This window comes from Colius striatus, chromosome 7 (genome assembly GCF_028858725.1).
Source record: "Colius striatus isolate bColStr4 chromosome 7, bColStr4.1.hap1, whole genome shotgun sequence".
Lineage (NCBI taxonomy): Eukaryota > Metazoa > Chordata > Aves > Coliiformes > Coliidae > Colius > Colius striatus.
Window position 1 is genome coordinate 31,552,777 of NC_084765.1, and position 21,843 is coordinate 31,574,619.

The 21,843-nt window shown below is 37.7% G+C and overlaps 1 protein-coding gene across 5 annotated transcripts in view; it reads right to left on the reverse strand.

The window, feature by feature from the left end:
- Positions 1 to 21,843, reverse strand: part of LRRC28 (leucine rich repeat containing 28) — a 76,897-nt gene that overhangs the window by 16,916 nt on the left and 38,138 nt on the right. For all 5 annotated transcript variants that reach the window (XR_009819061.1, XR_009819060.1, XM_061999821.1 and 2 more), the window contains exon 6: positions 4,021 to 4,227. Coding sequence is in view for 3 of the 5 variants with exons in the window: in XM_061999821.1 (XP_061855805.1) it covers positions 4,021 to 4,227 (207 nt within the window). In the remaining 2 variants the exon portion in view is untranslated. The remainder of the gene's footprint in view (positions 1 to 4,020; positions 4,228 to 21,843) is intronic.

Genomic DNA, 21,843 nt, shown 5'->3' on the forward strand with positions numbered 1-21,843 from the left:
AGCACTGTACTGTGTCTAAAACATTTCCACTTTCCTCCTTCCAGGCTCCCAGATCAAAGACCTTTCTCCCAGAAATGACCAAATGCCATGAGTCCTGAACAAACCCCAATTCTATTTTTTCCTCTTTTTTTTTTTCCTCCCTTTTTCTTTTCTTTTTTTTTTTTTTTAACCCCAGGGCCCTGGCATATGCATTCCACATGGCTGAAGATGGAACAAAAACTCTTGTGTGTCTGCACTGATGCTCTTTTAACCATACTGTGAGGGCAAGGACACAAAAGCAGCATATACTGAGGTAGAATAAGACCTTTGTTTATTGTGCACTGATAATTACTAGACCCATTTTCTAAACAAAAAGTGCACATAAACCCTCAATAAAGTGATATAACACTGAAAAGTTGCTGTCATAACATCCCCTGTACTGTCAGTACACTTGGGAATTTATGGCCTATTTTAATCATATTTGCACTTTATTACATAAATCATTTTTATTTTTGCTATGTCATCAGATTCAAATTTCTGCTTGCAATGGAATTTGTTTCCAGGCATTGGAATATTTGCTAACGATAAAATTTTGAAGTTTAACTTCTATCAAAGGATAATTTACATTGTAAGTAGATTGATAGAAAATGATCACTAGTTCCATCTGCCATTCAAGAAGAGGATTCCTAAGACCATTTATTAAGGCAGCATGCAAAATACCCTGACAATAATACAGCTATCCAGGATGCAGTTTCCAGTTCAACTTAGTCATAAAGTTTGAGTTTGGTGTTTTTAAAGGTGTATTAGGGAGACTCAAAGGCTCAAATCCATGTAGCCTTGTTTCTTTGAACATAACTGAAATATGTGTTCTGCAGAACAATTGACTAGTTCATTGTTGTTCACCCATCTGCTTGTTTACCTACCAGTTCTGAAAGTTAGAGAGTGGGACCAGGTATTTTTATTGTATTTTGTGAAACTGGTTAATCATGGAACAACCCCATGCGCCAGGACAGGCTGGGAGTGATGTGCTGGAGAGTAGCTCTGCAGAGAGAGACTGGGAGTACTGGTTGATAATCAACTGAACATGACCCAGCAACATGCCCTCATGGGCAAGAAGGCCAATGGCATCCTGGGATGCATCAAGAAGAGTGTGGCCAGCAGGTTGAAGGACGTTCTTCTTCCCCTCTGCCCTGGTGAGGCCTCATCTGGAGTCCTGTGTCCAGTTCTGGGCTCCCCAGCTCAAGAGGGACAGGGTACTACTAGAGTACCAGCACAGGGCTACCAAGACTATCAGGGAACTAAAGCATCTTCCTTATGAGGAAAGGCTGCAGGATCTGGGGCTGTTTAGTTTGGGGAGACTGAGGGGGGACCTCTTAATATTTACAAACATGTAAATAGTGGATGTCAGGAGGTTGGGGCAGCACTTTTTTCTACTGTATCTAGTGACAGGATGTTTAAGTGAGGGAGCCCTGGTACAGGCTGTCCAGGGAGGGTGTAGAGGCTCCTTGGGAGGTCTTCAAAACCTGCATGGACATGCTCCTGTGTGACTTGATCTAAGTGAGACCTGCTTTGGCAAGGGAGCTGGACTGGATGATCTCTAAAGGTCCCTTCCAACCCCTACCATTCCATGATTCTATGTTACACTTCTTTCTTAGGATGCATGTGCCCTCAAACTTTAAAGCACAGGAGAATCACAGAATTACAGAATCTTAAGGGTTGGAAGGGACCTCGAAAGATCATCTAGTCCAACTCCCTTGCCAGAGAAAAAGCTACATATTACTTATCTATTGCTGCTATGAAAGATCTGTGCTACTGCTGGAATACACCTTACAGCTATCAATCTAGGAACAGGAAAATGCAGATTTCCATTACACTTAACACGAGGTTCTACTGGCAGCTACTGGGGACATTCTTCAACGAGGAAGCATGGATTCCTTGGCACAGTGATGTCAACCACAATATGAAATAAAGTAAATCACACTATAAAAAGCATTAGGCAATATGTTCCAAACACATCTCTTCTAGCATGGATCCATCTAATAAAAAAAAACAAAAAAAAACCCCCACACTCTGTCCAAAGATGAATTAAAATGTCTGCTTTTCAACTCAAATGCCTAACTGGAAAAAAAAGGTCAATTCTTGATTGACTGTCTTTTGTAGATATTCCTACAGTATCTTTTACTCTTATTTAACATCCTCAGTCATTAAATACGAAAGGGAATTTCGATGTCAGAATACACACAAAGAAAATATTAGCCAACACGTGCAGGCAGCAGAAATAATGCTACAATTATGCCTTCACTTCAGGAATACTCTCAAAAATACTTTTTCCCTTACAACAAAAGATCTTTTTGCTTTTCCATGTACTAACTTTTACTTCTCCTTTATTTCATCACACCTTGACCACTCTGAAGCCTTCTGATTCTTCAGAGGAAGGTTTAAACATTTACATTTACACTGTGCTGCTTTCCCTCTGAACTCTAGGATTTATGATTCAGTTCCATATCCACAGATAGCAAATTATCTCCAAATGTTCACCAATGAGTCACTATTAAGAACTACTGAACAAGGTCAATTGACAGTCTTTGATGTTTCCCGTTATTTCAAAAGTTCCTTTTGAATGTTTTGAATTGGAATCTAAAAATAAAGAAAAAAAAAGAGAAGGTGTGTCATAATATCAGAGATTTATTTCCTCCTTTTGAACTTAGAACACTTCAGTAGATCTATGGCTCATCCAGGTCATAGCTCACAGATAAGCTACTAGTGCAGAAGTTGCAGAAACTTTTACCCTTGGAAATTTCACATCTCGTCTTACTGAACAAGCACCTTCCTTGTGCAAAATTAAAAGCATTTCACTTCCTATCTCATGAAATGGAGTTAGAAATACTTACTAAAGTAGGAGAACTTACTTAGCTTGTTTTAGTATTGTGGAATCTGGATGATGCAACCTGGAACTCCATTTCTCATTACATAATGACACAAGTCAGGATATAGTAAAAACACTGTATCTGCAGACAGTATTTGTACTTATTTTCCAGTAATATAAACTAAGGTCCTAAGAAAATCAAAAAGATCATAAACATCTTGGAAGACTAAATAGTTAGTACTGAAAAAAATTACTTAAATCTCTACTATGTAATTAATTTAGAAATTACTATTGCATTTTCAGCCACCTAATTTTTAGCTTCTTTTCAATGTGATTACCATAACTTCATCCACATCCTAATTAACACCAAACTCTGATTGTATTCTAGAAAAATTATTAATAACTATCAAAGTGACATGACAGATCTGCATGTGGATCTCTGTTCCAGCAGAGATAAACCCATGGCAGGGACAAAAAGTAACAAATAAAGGGAAGAGGACTTGCCTTGTGCAAACAGAATAGAGTCCACACTTACTGACAACACAACTACTACCTACAGCAAACCACCACACATTGACTGCACTTCCTACTCTTGAAGACCTGCTTCGCCACTTCTGAACTTCGAAAGGGTTGACACAAAGGCAGATAAATTTCTTCCTGTGCTACCACTGAGGAAGTTTTGATGGATGCCTACATGGAGCATCAACTAAATCTTTGTTAGATTATGCAGTACTGACACTCCCAATAATGAAAAAATACTTTATGTGGAGTTACCAAGATTCCACAGTAAGGTTTAAACCCTAGCTGAAGAATCTTCACTACATCATCAGATCCAGCAAACGGAAACAGATCATTACTCTAAGTGGTGGAACTCAGATTACATAGTACTATATTTAAATGCAAGATCATTTAACTTCCCCTCCCCCCCAGTTGGCTAAAAATAAAGCAAATTTGATAGCTGACCTATTGCTTCAAAAAATCTTGAAACCCTGACCAGTGTTTTTTAAATTAACATATTTTCCAACAACACAATCCCTGTGACAACTCCATAAACAGATCTTGTAGGGACCACCAAAGAAAAAACACTTGTTGCTTTTTCCTTCTTTCAAGATGCAAAGTTGTTTTTCTTGTCTCTTCTCTGACCCACCCCCAGCCCAATGACAGGGGTGACTCACCAAGTGGCAAAAATGCCAGGCGGTTTCCAGCCATGGAGAGCTCATTGAGGCTTGGTAGCTGGCAGAGGTGGCGGGGCACGTACCACAGGTGGTTTCGGTCTGCAGTCAGGTATTGCAGTGACAGGCACATGTGAAGCCTTTCAGGTAACGTTATCAAACGATTGGTTGATATGTCCAGCGTTTGCAGCTCCCTCAGGTCTCCAACCTCTACAATCCAAACAGGAGGCAGTGAGAATTATTCATGTATTCATGTTCACAAACAAGACCAGAACAAAATCTCTCATGTTAAGGCCAGCAGTTAGCTGTGCTGTTTTTCACCCAAGACACAGCTCTATTAACTCCTGTTCACAACTGATAGAAATGCCATCTTCATATTTCACATCTTTTTAATGAGGCACAGTTATCAGCCAGGCAGTATGTTTAAATATAAGATCTCTCAAGACAGAGCACTGACAATAACGATTGTCAAAAATATCAAGCACTTGCCTGGTCCTAAACCAAAACAAGAAAAAAAACCCCAAACCACCACAAACCAAAACACATGACATTGCTTGTTGTTACTGAGGGTTCAGCACGACTCTGCTCTCTTGCAGATTCAAACTAATCTTTTATTTAAAAAACATTTGAGGAGACAATGCTTATATACACCTTAAGATTCCTCTGCAGCAAGACCTAACAAATACAAGCACAGTATATCTTGCTTAGTGACAGTCTTTTCACCAAGCATGCCTGGGAACAACAGCTCTGTCTCATTAATACAATTCAAAAGACTTATTTTAAATTAGAAAAGACATTCTTAATAACTGTAAGTTATATTGTAGGAAGACATTACAGCAAGTTCTAATCTAGAGTTAATTACAGCTTCTAAAGATTTTCTTTTTTAACATTTTAAGTATTTTAAAACTACATTTCGTGTTTAAAAAAATTATACAATACTGTTTAAATGTAGGTAACAAAGTTCTTAAGAGGCTGCAAGATGTGATCACACAAGTAGCCTCACTTGGGCAACAGAGTAATTTTCCTTGTGTCTGGCCTGTGGGACCAAATGCACTGATTAACAAATATATTAAGCAACTCTATAGGTTCTCATTGTTTGTTCAGTGATTCTTTTACAGTTACTCTAAAACTACAGGGTAATTTTATAGATTATTTTTCCCAAGCAAATGTGGGGAAACTATAAACAGTTTTGCTTTGTTTTTAAATACAGCAATGGAACTAACTCATGAAGTGCTTGGTATCCCTAATTCTCACTGCAGTTCTCACCATCTTGCAGAACCAAGTGTACTTAGCTCTTGGCTGAATGAAACCAGCTCTTGCATCTGATAAGCTGCTAAAACAAGATTCACTTGAATTTTCTACCCTGAAAACACCATACAATCTACACAATCCACAATCTGCAGTTCTACCACCCAGATTTTTTAAAGAGATATAAATAGGGTAACACTCTTCAAGTTAAATCTAAACAGAACCTGTTGTGCCCTTAAGCTCTCTAGGCAACAGGAGCTAGAAAATACACTATTTCCTGACCTCTGATGTAGCATCTTATATACCACACCCAAGGAAAGCAACCAAATGTTAGCTGAATTTCAAGCTGTCTTCCAGACAATGTGAAAAAAGAAGAGCAAATCCAAAGCTGACCATGGTAAAACTGCTATTACTTCTAAGACAGAAAACATTAAAAAAGAGACATTGTAATTTAGTATTAGATATTGTCACAGAAATAAGAATCAAACAAAATGTATGTGCACATGTAGAAAGAGCTTCTGCCCACTGCAAACATCCCAGCATTACCTACAGGAAGCAATGACACACACATAGCATATGCATCCTTTTTAGAAGGTATTACTGACAGAAGCAGCTGCTACACACAGATGACTACATTCTTCAAATCTCTTAGTTTTGATGTCAACAGGAATCATAAGCTTTAACTGAAGTATGGGATTTTTTTACTACAAGAAAACAAAGTGGCAAATGCAAAATAATCACTACTAAATAGCAAAAGACTACTGTGCAAAAGAATTGCAGAAGAACTTTTTTTAAAGAGCTTTATATTCATCACAAACAAAGCCATATGCTTGAAAACACTGACAGGAAAAGAGCCACCTACATTCAGCCAAACCACTGACCACATGCAGTCAATAACAGGTCTAGCTATTTTCATCCACTAACCTTTTTCTCTGCCACAAAAAACAGTTTTCTAATTCAGTTTAGATCCCAAATCCCATAAATGTTACGGTTGGCAAAGCTGGCAGAGTTTCAAAGGCATTGCTAGAATGATATGTTTCAAATCTAAAAGGAAATAAAAGTTTTCTCACTTTATCCTTCATCCAAAAAACACATACTTGCCCAAACTTCATCCTCTCTACCTTAATCTTCCAATGCATACCAGATGTAAACATCCACTTTCAACAGATAGTGCCATATGTTACAGAAACACCCACTGACCCGTGAAGTTGAAAAGTAAACCAAAGTGCCATCACACTGAAGATATAAGGCCCAGAGTCCTCACCATAGTGTTGAAATCTCATTCTTAAGGAGATGCTCAGACATTTAATAATGACACTAAATTTCTTTCCCTCTAATAAAGCTAAGGAAAACAATAAAGAGGAATAAGAGAAAATAATAAACAGTCCATTAAGTTTTTTCAAGCCTTTAGTTACTAAATATTATTATCCATGCTTTAAAAATCTTCCAACATAAATGGCTTGGCTAACATACACAGTGAAAGGCTTACAGATCTCTCTTGCTATCACCTCGTCAAGCACTCAGACATGCATCAAAGGTGGATTTGGAAATTTGAGGCAGATCCAGAAAAGGAATTAACCATTCCCAAATAAAAAGAACTGAGAAAGAAAGGACTTGTATTCAGAGATCCCCTCCAGTCCCAAGGATAAGGAAGAGACAAACATTATCCATCACCACTGAACCACCTGGAAGAGTTACAATTACACTGAAATCAAATTAATAAATATATTATTTTTAAAGTATGTTAGCTCTAGGATGAACACACAGCATGGCACCGAGCTCCATTTTGACATCAGAAGCAAGAATAAAATCCCCAGCAGCTTTGCTAAATCTCTGACTCAGAAAGACTCGAGTCCAAACATGAAGCTCCTCTCCAACTCTTTAGACCCACGTGTTTCAGTTGTGTCCACCTGCTTGGATTACTACCTTCACATATAGCTGGGCAATTCTCTGCCTTGGCCATATGGTACAAATGGGTTCATGACACAGTACATAGTGACAAGCAATAGGACAAGAGGAAATGGCCTCAAGTTGTGCCAGGGGAGGTTCAGGCTGGATCTGAGGAGGAGTTTCTTTCCTGAAAAGGCGTTGGAATGGGCTGCCCGGGGAGGTGCTGGAGTCACCGTCCCTGGAGGAAATTAAGAGATGGGTGGATACTGCACTTAGGGAAATGGTCTAGTGGTTGATAGGGCTGGGACAAAGGCTGGACTCGATGAGCTTCCAGTTGAAACGATTTTATGACTCTACACAAAGTGGCTTGACAGACTTACAGTCCACATGCTACTCACAGAAACGTAAATGCAGGTTTATACCCCAAGTGCTACCTACAACCTTCTGAAAGTGGTTCCAGTGTCACAGACATACAAAGAAATACTTCAGACTGCATTCTAAAAACTGCCAGCACTCAAGTAATTAGTTAATCTTTTTCATCCTTGATAATATGAAGATTCAGAAGTGATTACTGTGGCTCCAAAAAGCAGCCTTTGCATTCATGGTAATAGCTTTCCCAATCATGTGGAGAAAGGGACAAGTGAACTGTCAACACATGTATTTGGGTTAACAAAAGAGAAAATCTGTCAAATACATTTGTTTCTCAACACAAAGGGAAAAAAAAAAAAAAGTAAAGTTTCAGGGTATTTCCAGAATTATTGACCCCTAACAAAACTGGTTGTATTTGTATAAACATACCTAGCATCAGGGGAAAAAAAAAAAAAAGACAGAAATTAGTTTTTCATTCAGATGGTTTAGATGCCAGTTTTTAAAATTCATTCCCGTGGATTTACATGAAGGAAAAAATCCCATCTGGAAGTAAGCAGCCTATACAGCACATAATAATTGCAAAAGGCTATTCAAACTTCCTCAGCCTTCTAGGGGTACAGGCCTCACCAGCTGCATAACTCAAAAATAACTAACAGTTCTCTTTACATTTCAAGAGCAATCCCACCTTTCCCTATTGGGACATAACCCAAAAAAGCATCCAAAGAGATATGAAACACATACACAATTGTATTTGACTGTACGGAAGGCATGGATTTACTTTAAACCAAATGCTGAGTCTTTCCATCCAATTAAAGGTAAAAAGAGGGATAGGAGAGTGCTACAGACCTACCTGCATGAGAATGCACCTCAAAGCAGGATATTAAGAGAAAGCAGAGCACCTACAAGGAATGGAAAAAGGGACTGATGAGCAAAGAGAGCTGGCACTTAGAGGTCAGGCCACAGAATTTAAATGAAAACTGCCAGAAGGCCAGGAAAATGGGAACTCACAGACAAACAAAAGGTTTCTCAACATGAAATAAGGAGAAAGAAATTAAGAATTTGTGTCAACAGGGGATAGAAATATTAGATTAGCTTTCTGCATCATTTTTTCCTTTAAGAATAATGCTGTGTATGAGGACAGAAACAGGATACCTCATGAGAACAAGGACAAAGCACTGAAAAATCACCACATCCATTACTAAAATTAAATGAGGCTGTTTAAAAAATTTCTGTCTCAAATAAACCAAATGAAAAACATTTCTATATCAAAACTGCAAGCTCAGGCACGAGGATTCTCAATGAATAAGACATTTTCTGTGATAGCAGCCTATGGTTGCAGAAAAACACAGAACCTGTGTTCAAAAAAGCCCCATTAATGTGAACTCAGGGAACTCAGGGCTCTTCACTATCTGATAAACTGCTGTAAGGGGAAAGAGTAACCAAGAGTAACGAACAACTGGAACATAAATAGAAAACACAAAGAAAATGCAATCCAGATCTTTCCAAATGGAAGTCATATTATATTGACTTTCTTTCATGAAATTGCTTGGTTAATGACAACACATGAGAATCACATCTCATGCCAAAACATTACTAGTGGTGGTGTTCCCCAAGGGTCTTTGCTTACAATTTCCATTTTCTACCTTGGTTTTGGTTTTCTGTCAACACAAGCGTTTAAAGCAGTGCTGGCATGACAGAGAACCACATTATCATACAAGAAGAGAAGCAAGAAATTTTAGACTTAACTGACTGAAATGGAATGAAAAATAATAGAAAATAAGCCTAAGAAAGTGCTGCAAGTCAGGCCTCTGCTTGGAACACTATAGGAAGAGAAGGAGTGGCTAGAGAAAGATAATGACCCACCACTGAAAATAACTAATGCAACCTGTATATACAGTCAGCAAGAAAGGGTCTTAATGTACCTTTGTACTGTAGGCAATAATGATGATCTTGCTATTATCATACATTTACATCTACCACCCTGCTACCAAAGGGTTCCAACACCAAAGCAATCCTCTCTTGCCTGCCATCCACTCTGCAATGCCAACAGCACGTCATTGCTCCAAGCTTGCAGTGCTCTGTACTTTATCTTTGCTAAATACCATGGAGTCATGTTTTCCAGCTTGTGATATAGCCTTAGAATCCTTACACAATCATGATGACTGGCTACAACTGTGAAGCACTGGACCTCATATAGTCAGTGATCCCTCTCTATCCTGGGGTGTAAGAAGAAAGCTGGTTGGCTTCAGGGAAAGCACAGAAGGTGCTGAAAGTGGCTACCATCCTTCACCATTGAAATGATGTTTGAGTCAACTACCATGAACCTGAGCACAAGATGCATTTTCTCATTAGACCAGTAAAACCATGCAACTGTGAGAAAAAGACACTCAAAATCTTTCATACTGGCAAAGCTTACTACTTGTCCCATTAGGAGGAAAAAAAAAAAAGCAAGTCCCTATCCATGCCTGTGAATCTGAATTGTGATACTATTATGAGTTTGGAACTCTCACGTAAAGGAACTAGAAGTTTTTTAATCACTAAGAGCTTGATGGAAAAGATCTCCTTTAGATCTGCTCTGAGATGTCTCAGGAGGACTTAAATAGAATTAAAGATAGTTAAAACAAATTAAATAGCCTATTATATATTACATTACATTTACTGTCCTACTACACAGGTCACATTTCACAGCCTATAAAAATTAAATTTTCTAGCTCAAATTGGCACTTATGATAGACTTGTGCCATCTTCAAAGAAGAAAGTTTGACCATAACTGAAAATTGGCCTCATTAGGTTTAAGGACCAAGAAAGGGGAAGCAAAACGAATTACATTAACATTTTCCTACTGCTGTATGCAGCTGATACTATATTGTTAGCGAGAGAGCTTGCAAAAATGTTCTGTTCCACAAGCCTAAAAGACCTGAAGATTATTTTTTTTCCTCCTTGTATTTTTCCCCATGTAGACTAATACTTGCTCAATATTTTAAGGAAAAAAAGAAAGAAGAGACATTGTGATACTGCACCAACTATTTTGTGAATAACCTGTTTTTAAATAAGGTGCTGAATGTGAGTTCAAACCCATACAAATTCTAGGAAAAAAAGCCTCTATGCCAGCTGATCAAACTTGAATAAATTACTTTTAATGATACTTATGGTTGCAGTTCACATATTGCCCCGCTCTTTCCAGACAGGACGTAAGGTTTTCTGGGGCAGGATTGCCTTTGTGAATGAACAGTCATGTAAGTAACACCTCAAAGATGTTCCCAATTCTCAGTTTCAACTACTTCAGCCATAAACTGTATCAACTCTTCTCCAAAACATTTAAGCAGCAGACAAAAACCAAAACCAAGTGAAAAATACATACCTGTACTGAACACACCCAAATAGAATCTTTTCTCAATCTTGCTAAATGTCATAAGCAAATTTAGTATTGAACCTAATTATTTTCTACCATCCTTCACAAAAAATGTGAAAGAAGTGGCTTTCCAAAGTCCAATTTTGATAAACAGTAATTTAAGTTCCATTAAAAGTGACTGAAAACAGGCACCAGGCATGAGGGTCTTGTTAAGTCAAATTCTTGTAAAGGTCAGTGGTTCCACTTTTTTTTAACCATAATTAAGCTTAAATTAACAAACTGGCAACCTTCTGTATTTCGTGAGTCCAACACTCTGGGCTTTCCTCAGCATCAGCACTGAAGCACCAGTCAGAGCATACAGCTGCAGAATGCTCCTTAGGTTGTACTCTATATTACTCAACACAGGTTTGGAATTCCATTTTCTTACTTAATTTAATGGTCTCCATGAGAACAGTTAGAACAAATGAGGTAACTCCAGAAATGAACATACATGAGAAAAGGGGAAAAGGTGGGTAAAAGGGCAAAAGAGAGAGAAAAAATTGTTTATGCACAAAGGTAACTCAAGGCCATGAAACCATGAGGTTTCCTCTTTGTTTAGCTTTGGGTTTTTGTTTCCTTGTTTGTTTGGGGTTTTTTTTAGAAGACAATCTATCCTTTCATTTTCTTCTAGTGTACTCTGTCCTAGTACTTTTCTGCCCCACAGCAAGGTACTATTGCTACAAAACTAAGTAGTAGATGTCACATTAATCCGTTAATATTATTCTAAGGTTTTATTTTCCAAAAAATTGTATGGAGGACCCCACATGAAGTGTGAACAGACAGAATGCTACTTTGTCAAGGATATTGCATGAAAAGTTTCGCCTTTTTTAGCACCTTACAGAAAAGTCTCTTATTTAGGAAGTGATGTATTTTTGCTGTTTACTTTCCTTTGAGAAGCAGCTGTTTTCATTTTTCTAGGTGTTCCTGGGTGGTATGAACATAAACAAATGTAAATGAATACAGCATGACATCTGTTATGTTTCTCTTTCTTTTTTTATGTCTTACTATCGCTAGTGCTGCACATCTACAATTCACTGGGTGCTAATATCACTACATGGAAGGGGAAAGGAAAGCCTTCCAGAAAAACCTTTGTACAGAAAATAATCAGCTAATAATCTGAACTCAAGATGCTATCCAGCTAGAGATGGCTACTTAAATATCCTGCTTTAAGTTCAACAAACTAGTAATTGCCCAAAATTAAGGCAAACAAAATGAGTATCCTAACAAGTGATTAAAGGTAGACCAGGAAGCCACAGAGACAGGGCCAACGCTGGCTATAAATTCTAGGACACTTTTTCCTGTCTTTTTCTTCAAAGGAAAAACTCCAGATCAACACAACAAACTGGTCTCTCTGACAAACATAAATTAGTAGCTCCTAACCCGTTACTACACTAGTGACTAAATAATCCAAGCAAAAACCTATCTGTTGTGACTGTTGCTATCAACTGTTTCCAACCAACTGGAAACGTCAGACATCTTTTTTTCTTTTGAGGTTAGTGAGTTTGAGTTTTTTAGTTCCTCTTCAAGAGTAACTAAACACATAATAAAAGCAATAGGTCCAGGTTAGATTTTTATCCCTCAGTGGAGAAGTATTACACTGTATCAAGCCAAATTATGCTCACTTATCTTACTACTGGGAGATATCAAAGAACTCTCTTCCCTGAAGGTAAACTCTGTCTCCTTAACAAAATATGCAACTACAAACTTGATGAGGGAAAAGAATCAAAGGAAGATTGTTAGTTTGGAACCTCTTAGGCAGTGGAGTCACCATGTTTGTTTTCCAAAGGAACACTAATGGATGGAATAAACTGAAGTCCTAGGACAGTTTAGAGTTCTTTGAGGCCATTGCAACAGCAATTACAAGGGAGAGACTGGCTAGACACAGGAAATATTCCCACTGTAACAGAGATGCATCTTTCTCAGATGTGAACTATAGATTCAGGTGCCCTTTACTTGCAGCAGTAACAGGAGTTTCTCTTGCTCCTCCTCACATGCCTGGCTCATTTGTGCTGAGCAACGTCTCTATGGGCACTCAGCAGAATGGCTAGTTCATCACTAGAGATGGGCTGGCAGGAGCTACTACAATGAACATGGTTACTACTGAGAAAATGGCATGAACTGACAACTAACAGTTTCTCATTAAGATAATGACCAATAAAGACAACAACTGACTTGAACCAGCTGCTGCAGTGTCCTGTTTTCAAAATGCTGCAAGCCTTAATCAGTGGAAGATGCTGCTGCTTAGTGTTTCAAATCAGCACCAAGCAGACAAGTAAGGCTTGCAATCATAGTCCAAACCCTCACTTAGTCATTCTGAATCGTATTCCTTGAGCAACACAAAGTAGTAGTATTAGTCCATAAAGCTCTCAAACATTAAATAATTACCAACTGGAGTATACTTGCAGTTGCTTGGTATCAAAGCCTAGCATAAAGAGTAACAATTTAATGCAGATTTGGACAAAGCTAAGTTAAACACAGGTCTTTATTTTAAATACCACTGCAATAAAGTTAAGATAACTGGAATAGAGGTATCAAACTCTGTGTGTGTGACTTGAACCAGAGGAACGTTAATCTCACATAATATCTCGAGTTCTACACATTTCCTTTAAAGGCCTTTTCCATTTAGATTTAGTGTCAGTAAATGATGCATTTTATTTTGTCTCAATTTATTTAATAGACTAGCTGAGTAACACAAGGATGTCGATAACAAGTAGTACTTTAACTCTCAAAATGGTATGTGTTTTAAAAGTTATATTCGGCCAGTAAGGTCAAGATGGAAATTGATACAAACTAGAATTCTTCTGTTGCACAGCACTACTCATTAGTGTTTGTTCACTTTCAAAGATTGAACGACTTTGTTCTCCAAGCTTCCCTGAGCATTCCAGCCCTACTAGTAAATTGCATTTGCTTAATACAGAAGTAAAATCAACTACCCGTTAATGTAGCTAATCACTGCACATACATTACACAGAGCTTAGGGAAAGGAAAAAACCAAACAAGGCAACCAAAGAGACAAAAGTACATTCACAGATAATGAACTCTTAAGTCTTTATTTATTAAGCTGGATGTAAGTTAACTTTTAAAATCCAAACCTGAAAAAAAAAGAAAAAATGAAGCTTTGACAGTCTTTGCTTGTTATAAATGTTAATTTGGTGCAACAAAAGCATCTGAAAAATCTCCAATTAGCAAGAGGTTTTACAGGAAAAATGAGTAGCAAATTACTTTAGTTAACAGGTAATTTTCTTATGAAAACTAAACAGCTGAATAGGCTGCATGAACTAACAGTGCTGAATTTCACAAACAAGTTGGCAGCCCTGTGCTGTTGTAGCTGACATATTTTAACTTTTACTGACCTCCTTATGGTGGTAAAGGATACAATGAACTGCAGTTTTCAGCTTTCACTTATTTATTTATTTAAAAACAATGTCAGTAAAGGCAATAAACATGGACTCATCATTTTGCTGCATGGCTTGCCTGGTCTTTCCTTAGGACCCTCCTGAAATATGTCAATGCAGCAGAACAAAGTCAGATCCCCTTTGGCATTACGGCACGCTGAAGTCAGCAAGGCATTTCTAATGTAAACCTGGAATTTGCAAAGCAGTTACTATTACCATTTCCTTTTTCACATGCTTACAAACCAATGAAAAAAGACCCACAGTTTAATATCTGTTCAAAGCTGAGGTTCTTTGAAAGCCTGACTGCTATTGAACAGATTGTCTGTATTAAAGAGGTTTTGTTTCTGTTGTATGAGAACTATCATTCGTTTATGAAACACATTTTTCCTAGCACACATCCAACTCTCCATATCAGAGGTTTAGTCTCAGCCTTGTCAATACACATCTGTGTTCACCCACGTGAACAGCTATTTGCAAATGTTTATGAAAGAGGCCCTGAGCATCTCTAACACACCTTTTAAGTTCAGTTTTGCTTTGGGTAACAGTTCTAAAAAGACAGACTTCCATTTCAGAAATGAACTTCATATCTATCATATGTGCCTTCAACCAGGAAATCAGTAAAGTCAGACCCTTCCTATCAGAATCATCAGCAGAAGAATTCAGTGCTGACAGATGAGTTCAACAAATGTTTTTTGAAATTCCTTTACTTAGGAAGTTGTCAGTCTGATATTAGGCACTATACAATCACTCAACTTCAGTTCAATTTCTAACAATATGTTAACTCTCAATAATTAGTGATGATACTTTTTAAAGAACAGTCAGTCAAAAGGGAAGAGACTTATTCCAAGTCCCATATTCTTCTCAAAGACAGGCTACCACATGCATTGCGCAAGAAGGAGAATCCACCTCCTGATTGCCCCAAGCTATATTGCTCAGAAAGTGCCTGTTGCCAGCCATAACATGGAAAAACCCTGGTATCAAATTCCAAAGAGGCTTTGCTGTACTCTCAGTAGAGGATTCAGCATGTTGAGGGAAGAAGTTTCAAAAGGAAGGGAACGACACCATGAAAAAATAAAGGTTACAGTAACTCATGGGAATTTTATTTAAATTTTTATATCTCTAATAATACAGTTGAAAAACCCTAAAGCTTCCTTTTTGGGATTTTTTTTTCGAGTATAAAGGCAAAGAAAATCCCACACGTGAATCTTCATACAGATCCAAGCATTCTATCATAATAAACACAACAGTCATTATATTACTGAAGACTGTTGTACACCAAAGCAGCTAGACAAGCAATGAAGCATCACACCTTCTCCATTAGGAAGATTACCAGAGATGCCACCAACAGTCTGTGGGGTGGGAGAGCACTTGCCAGAGCTACTAATGAAATAATGAATGATCTGTAGAGCCCACTCAGGTAATGCGTTAAAACAATTAGAAACGTTAATTTCCATAGTCTTTATGGATTTTCAAATCAGTGTATAGAACTGGCACCTTCAAACACTCAGAGAGAGACTATATAACATAGAAATACACACCCACAAAATTAAACTCCTGGTAATCTGGTTTTCTACATCTTAGACTGAACTCCACAGGAATAAGATTGATCAAAAGCAACCAAAGACCCTCTACACTTCTTCCTCTCCTCTGCTATGCAGTCAGTCGACTCCCATAAAACAAACACCACAAATGGAATAATTGCTGAATTCAAACACAACTGTGGCCACTTCCATAGTTATACTTTTCTGTGGTATGTAACTATGTCACAGTGAGTTTTCTCCATAAATCTCATACCCAAGTTTTCAAACATGCAAAACATAAAAAACAAATAATTCTGTTTGACCTTCATTATTTAGGTCTGTGTGCCAGGTCTAATCACTTCTCGCAAGTACATTCCACTTCTTAAAAACAGACTGTAGAGACACATTTTTCAAAATAAAAGGAAGAGAATGCATTGTTTTGATGCTACAGCCGGAGGCCCTTTATCTGAGTTTTATCAAAGTATACTCTATCACTGATCAAAGTAGCAATGACAACTTAATGTTCTTTAAAGTTATATATTGCCGCGTAAACTTCCCACTTTTGTCTTGTGGCCTCTGGCTCAGCGTGTCATTGGGAGTATATTCAAAGGTCAAGAGACTTTCTTTCAGAAGCCCTCTAATCACTGAGGAGTGAAGCATGGGGTAGATAATTCCATCAGGGCTCTATACTCATATACCCTAGAAAATTCAGGTTGTCATTTCTTCTATCAGATGATCAAAACACTTCTTTATATGCCACTGTACAAACTATTCGTAGGTGGTGGCAGCATTTCCACGTTATCCTATTACTGACTTCATTATCACCTAAAGACCTGACTCTAGTATTGAGATCAATATTTCATTTTAAATCCCTTTCCATTGAATATTTCACATATGCCATGTGAGTGGTTGACTTTTTAAAGCAAAGTTTGGCAGTTACTTGGACATGCAAGACTCTTTTCTTAAAAAAAGCTGCATTTTAACCATTTACTGAAAAATTTCATATGTACTAGAAAATGATGCAATTCTATGTTTAATGAACTGTGTTGAAAGGAGTTGTACTCAAGATTCCTTATTTCCTAAAAAGGCTTGAGAACATGCAACATAACTACCATACTTCTACAGTTACATTTAAGATCTTCAACAGCTCCATACAATTTTAAGCTTCAAGATGAATGCTTGTCACCGTTACTTAAAACATTCCCAACATCTCCAACATTCCTGCCCACCCGCCACAGACAAGAAAAAAACCCCTGAAGAAACAAGGCCAATAGTGACTTGAGAAACCAAGGACAGCAGTACAGAAGAATGAGCCAGAATTCAAGAGGCAGTACCAAATCTCTTAACAAGAGAGGATCCGGTTCAATCCGCTTCCATATTCTCAGGAATGTACCAACTGGCCAAGTGCCTCACCATCAGAAACAGTATGAAAACTCCTTCATCTTGGCACAACTCCTTTATCTCCTATCTAAAAGCCTTTGAGGGGGGCAGCTATCAGGGGGAAAGCCCATGGCCCAGAGCTCAGAAGAGATACATGTTCCTGCAAGGATTTTGATTTTCACAAGTGGAATACTGCAAAGCCAGAAGCACAACAGGCTTAAGAGCACCACTGGTACTAATTAGGTTGGCTTCTCTTTGCTTCGTCCTGATTTCACCTATGCCTCACCAGGGTTTTTAACTCCTTTCAGAGAAGGAAAAGAGAAATAGGGAGAAGGAAAGAAAAAAAAGGTATGGGGCTGTCAGGGCAAGATTCTTCAAGTCTGATGCATTGTAACTTCCATAAGCATCTCAATGGAAGAGTAGGGAACCAATGACATCAGTCCATTCTTAGACATTGAGTTTGTTCTCTAATATAATAAATATTTCAGTGATTAGAATTCATGTGGTGTCATTCTGATGGACCTGCTTCTGCAGGAGGGTTGGACTAGAAGATCTCTAAAAGGTGCCTTCCAACCCCTACCATTCTATGATTCTATATCTCTGTGATGACACCATTAACTGTCCCTAAGATTTAGTGGCCAGTAAAAACTTGCATAAAAACGGAACCTTTACAGGTCAATCTCTGCCCACAAAGAAAGAACACAAATGACGTTAAGGCAGTTTGAAACATGTAGAGCACCCTACTCTCAGACACTCTTGGATCTATTCATTAACTCAGTAATTACAGTTTATTTGACTTAAATAGTCAAAACTCAAACAGGCTGAGATTTTTCACATAAAAGCACCACCCATCTTAGTGAAAGTGTGATCGAGCCAAAATCATTACCACCATGCTCAAAAAAAATAGGAAAGAAGAAAAAAAGTGAAATGAGTAAAGTTCTATTAGAATTTTGTGCAATTAGTTTTAGAATATTTCAAACTCAAACGCTTGGTCATTACAGTTTTGCTTCCAGAGGATTTTAACCTTCAGTTTAATCGACATGAAACCTCAATGCCAGTTAAAGTTGGATCCTGATCCCTTCTCCAGATGGAACAACTTCTGTGGTCATTACTTAAGATTTACATTTTATAAAACTGCATGGTACTTGCAAATATGATGCATTGAGCTATATCACGATTTCCTTATTTTTTTTAAACTAAAACCATTCTCTTTAAAGTAGCTTCATTTCCAAACACTTTTTCCAGTGATTGCATTAAATTAGAATAGCAAATTTTAAGCTGGAATTTTCTAGTCCAATAAGCCTAGTACACAAAGCAGGATTTGAATACTGAATTTAAATGTTACAACAAAAGGCACTGATGTCTTCTTGCAACTGTTTCCTATTAGTTTGCAGATTAATGAATTACAACACATACATACTCAGTACATGCATTTTTGAGAACCTGCTGTGCAACACCAGGAGTACCACCACAGGCCATTGTGGAAAGAGATACTTTTGCTGTTTTTTTTTGTTTCTTAACGTCATTTGTGCTACGATTACAGGAAACATTTCAGTATGACCAATAGAAGCCTATCTGGAAGAAGTATTGGAACAAAGACATATATTAGAACATCATTTTGAACATAAAAATATAGCTTTGGCATTTTTTGGCTACATGTTTATGCTACTGTTTTTGCTGCCAGCATCTAGTGACATTATGAATCGATACTAAAAAGTGATGTATAATACTAACAAAGAAGCTTTTAAAAGCCCCTCAATGGAGTATACCTGGAAAAAAACAACTGTAACAAGGGGTAAGCAGACAAGTAAAGAATAGTGATCAGCTATGTATACAAAGATGACTCATTCTGACACAGTGTACAGGTGAGAGTATGCAGGAAAAATCTTCAGTTACTGAACATTTCCAAGAAGTTAATGGAAATTTAAAAATCTGTCTTCAGTTCATTTCCCATAAATTTAAAGTGCTCAGAAGTACTAATAGTCCTCCTGAGAACTGAACTCAAATCAAATGTTTGAGCAAGGCAGACTGGTATAAAATCTCACACAACCAACATCCTTTAATTAAACACGTACCACTGTGCATGTTTGGATATGCACAAAAATCCATCTGTAAAAAACACTCCCTGCACAATATACTGCCCTTTGCCTTGCTCTCTTCTATTTAGGCCACCAACTCCAATGACAATCAGTAAATTGCCATTTTGTTCCTGACTCTTCAGAGATGACACTCTGCTATTATTTCCTAGGGAAAATTTTTCTTCTGTAAGATTCAGTCCTTTCAGGCTGTGAGGACAAAGCTGTACTAGAGTTTAGATAAGACCAGAACACGTAAAAATCTTTCCTCCTAGAAACCCAAAGAATGTCTTCACACTCCCATCAGATATTTTTATTGTGCTTCTAATGATGATAAGAACTACTGAAGCCTTACTAATTCTGATGTGAAAAAAAACAATTCAGTAAGAGGCAAGTGTAGGTATGATTTGCATGGACTTAGGTAAAAAAAGGTTTTTGTGTTGAACCTAAATGTATATCTTAGTATGCTGACTCTAGTTTTATACAGTAAACTGAATCTAAAAATTAATTATTAAACAGAGTATAGATTTTACAGATCTGGGGGGGGAAAAAAAGCGCCTAACTTTTAGTAATTAGGCATCAGACTACTTCAAGGAAAAAAACAGTTGATAATAATTGAGAGATTTCTATTTAAGAGTCCATGCTCCTTCAAACAGACACATACTTAGAGAAAAGCTCATGTAACCTAATCCGGGTTTTCCTCAAATCCCCACAAGTCCATTTATTTAAAAACACCACACTCCTGGATGGGAGCCTGGTGTACCAAACCTGTCCCATCGTGAATATTTTTATCCATGTTACTAAATTAGGAAAGCAGAGTGGACTGAGGTTATGTCAACTCTGAAGAAAGAACAAGGTCTGCATCACTTTGTGCCTTTGCTTTTAAAGTCACAATCTATATTAAAAAGAAAATTAACTTTCAGTATGACAGCAATCTGCCCTGATCTGAGGCAGTGATAAAAGCAGAAGGGAAGTAGTGGAAGGGGGGATGATAAAGGGTGAATTTATTCCCCTCCATTTTGAAGGCTCTAAATCAAAACATGAAAAAAGGGCAGGGCCTAGAATAAGAATGGCATGCTGTACCTACCACCAGTGGAAATCTACTGAGAAAAGGAGGTAGGAAAGAAGTCGTGTTTACATGCCTTTAATTGAGATTTACTGAAATACCTTATATTGAGCTCTGTTCAGAATTGCTAAGTTAGGTATTCAAGAACTCTTTACCAGTGAAATACTGGTATGAATAGTAAATACAAATATTGTACTTTATAGCAACTTTTAAAAAAGTGAGAGAAATGAATATGCAGTTTTCATGTCCCAAAGTTTCTCTTGCCCCCAATTAGCAAAGCAAACTCCTAAGCAAAACAGACTTAGCAATAATCAGTAAACATTCCAGAGTTTACTTTATAAATGGACAAAGCAGTAATCAACAATTACAGTTTCATTTATAATTTTAATAACAATGAAACCCTTCTTGCCATTCCCACTGAAGTCACCTATGCAAGAGAAAGTTACCTAGGATTCATGTATAGTTTTTCAAATTCATCTTCATGAACTCTTCCAGTCTTCTGGAAGCACAAGTTGTTTCAGTTACAAAAAAAAACCTCACTGATCTTACTGCTGTTAATTTCCTATTAACTTAGAAGGTTATTAATTATGGAGAGGTAATTATTAATTTCCTAATAACGGGTGTAAAGACTCAATCCTCCCCAATATAAAATACCATCAACCTCAAAAAGGTGTGGTCTTAAATGGAATGGGAACACCCAAGTTCTATTTCTGGCTGACACCGACTCCTGCTGTGGCCTCGAGCAAATCACTTCTGTTAAAAACACTTTTTTCCATTCTGTAAAATGAGGATAACACTCCCTTATCAGCTTCACAGGATCTCTCTCAAATGCTTTGAAGATGAAGTTTTGTAAGTCTACAAATGTCTTTTAATTAGGATTAAACTGACTATATTCTTAAGATATTTTACCTTAAAGAGGAGAAGGATTTGAACAGAAATGATGAGTATATGTGGCATTAGCCTCCCTCAAATATTGTTGCAGTTTGCACTTGAAAAACACCAAAGGCAGAGGAATACGTTTTCCTTCAGATTGCACCTTTATGAAGCAAAATGGCAACAAGTTGATGCAATATGCAGAAATCTCAAGAGATAGTACGAAAATATCAATTTGGAATGGAAGCCACACATCTCCTCATATAGGCAAGAAAAAGCATTTGCTGAAGTTCCACTTAAATATAAGAAAAAACTATTTCAGTATGAGGGTGAGGGAGCAGTGGCACAGGCTGCCCAGAGGGGTTGTAGAGTCTCTTTCCTTGGAGGTCTTCAAGACCCACCTGGATATGTTCCTATGCGACCTGATCTAGGTGAACCTGCTTCTGCAGGGGGGTTGGACTAGATGATCTCTAAAGGTCCCTTCCAACCACTACCATTCTATGATTCAAAACTTGCCTTTGATTCTTGCAGGGATCTGCATCCCTCCTTCAGCACCAGCAACTGCTTGTGCTCCTCAGTCACGTGCACTTTCACTTTACAGATTGAAGAAACAGCATTG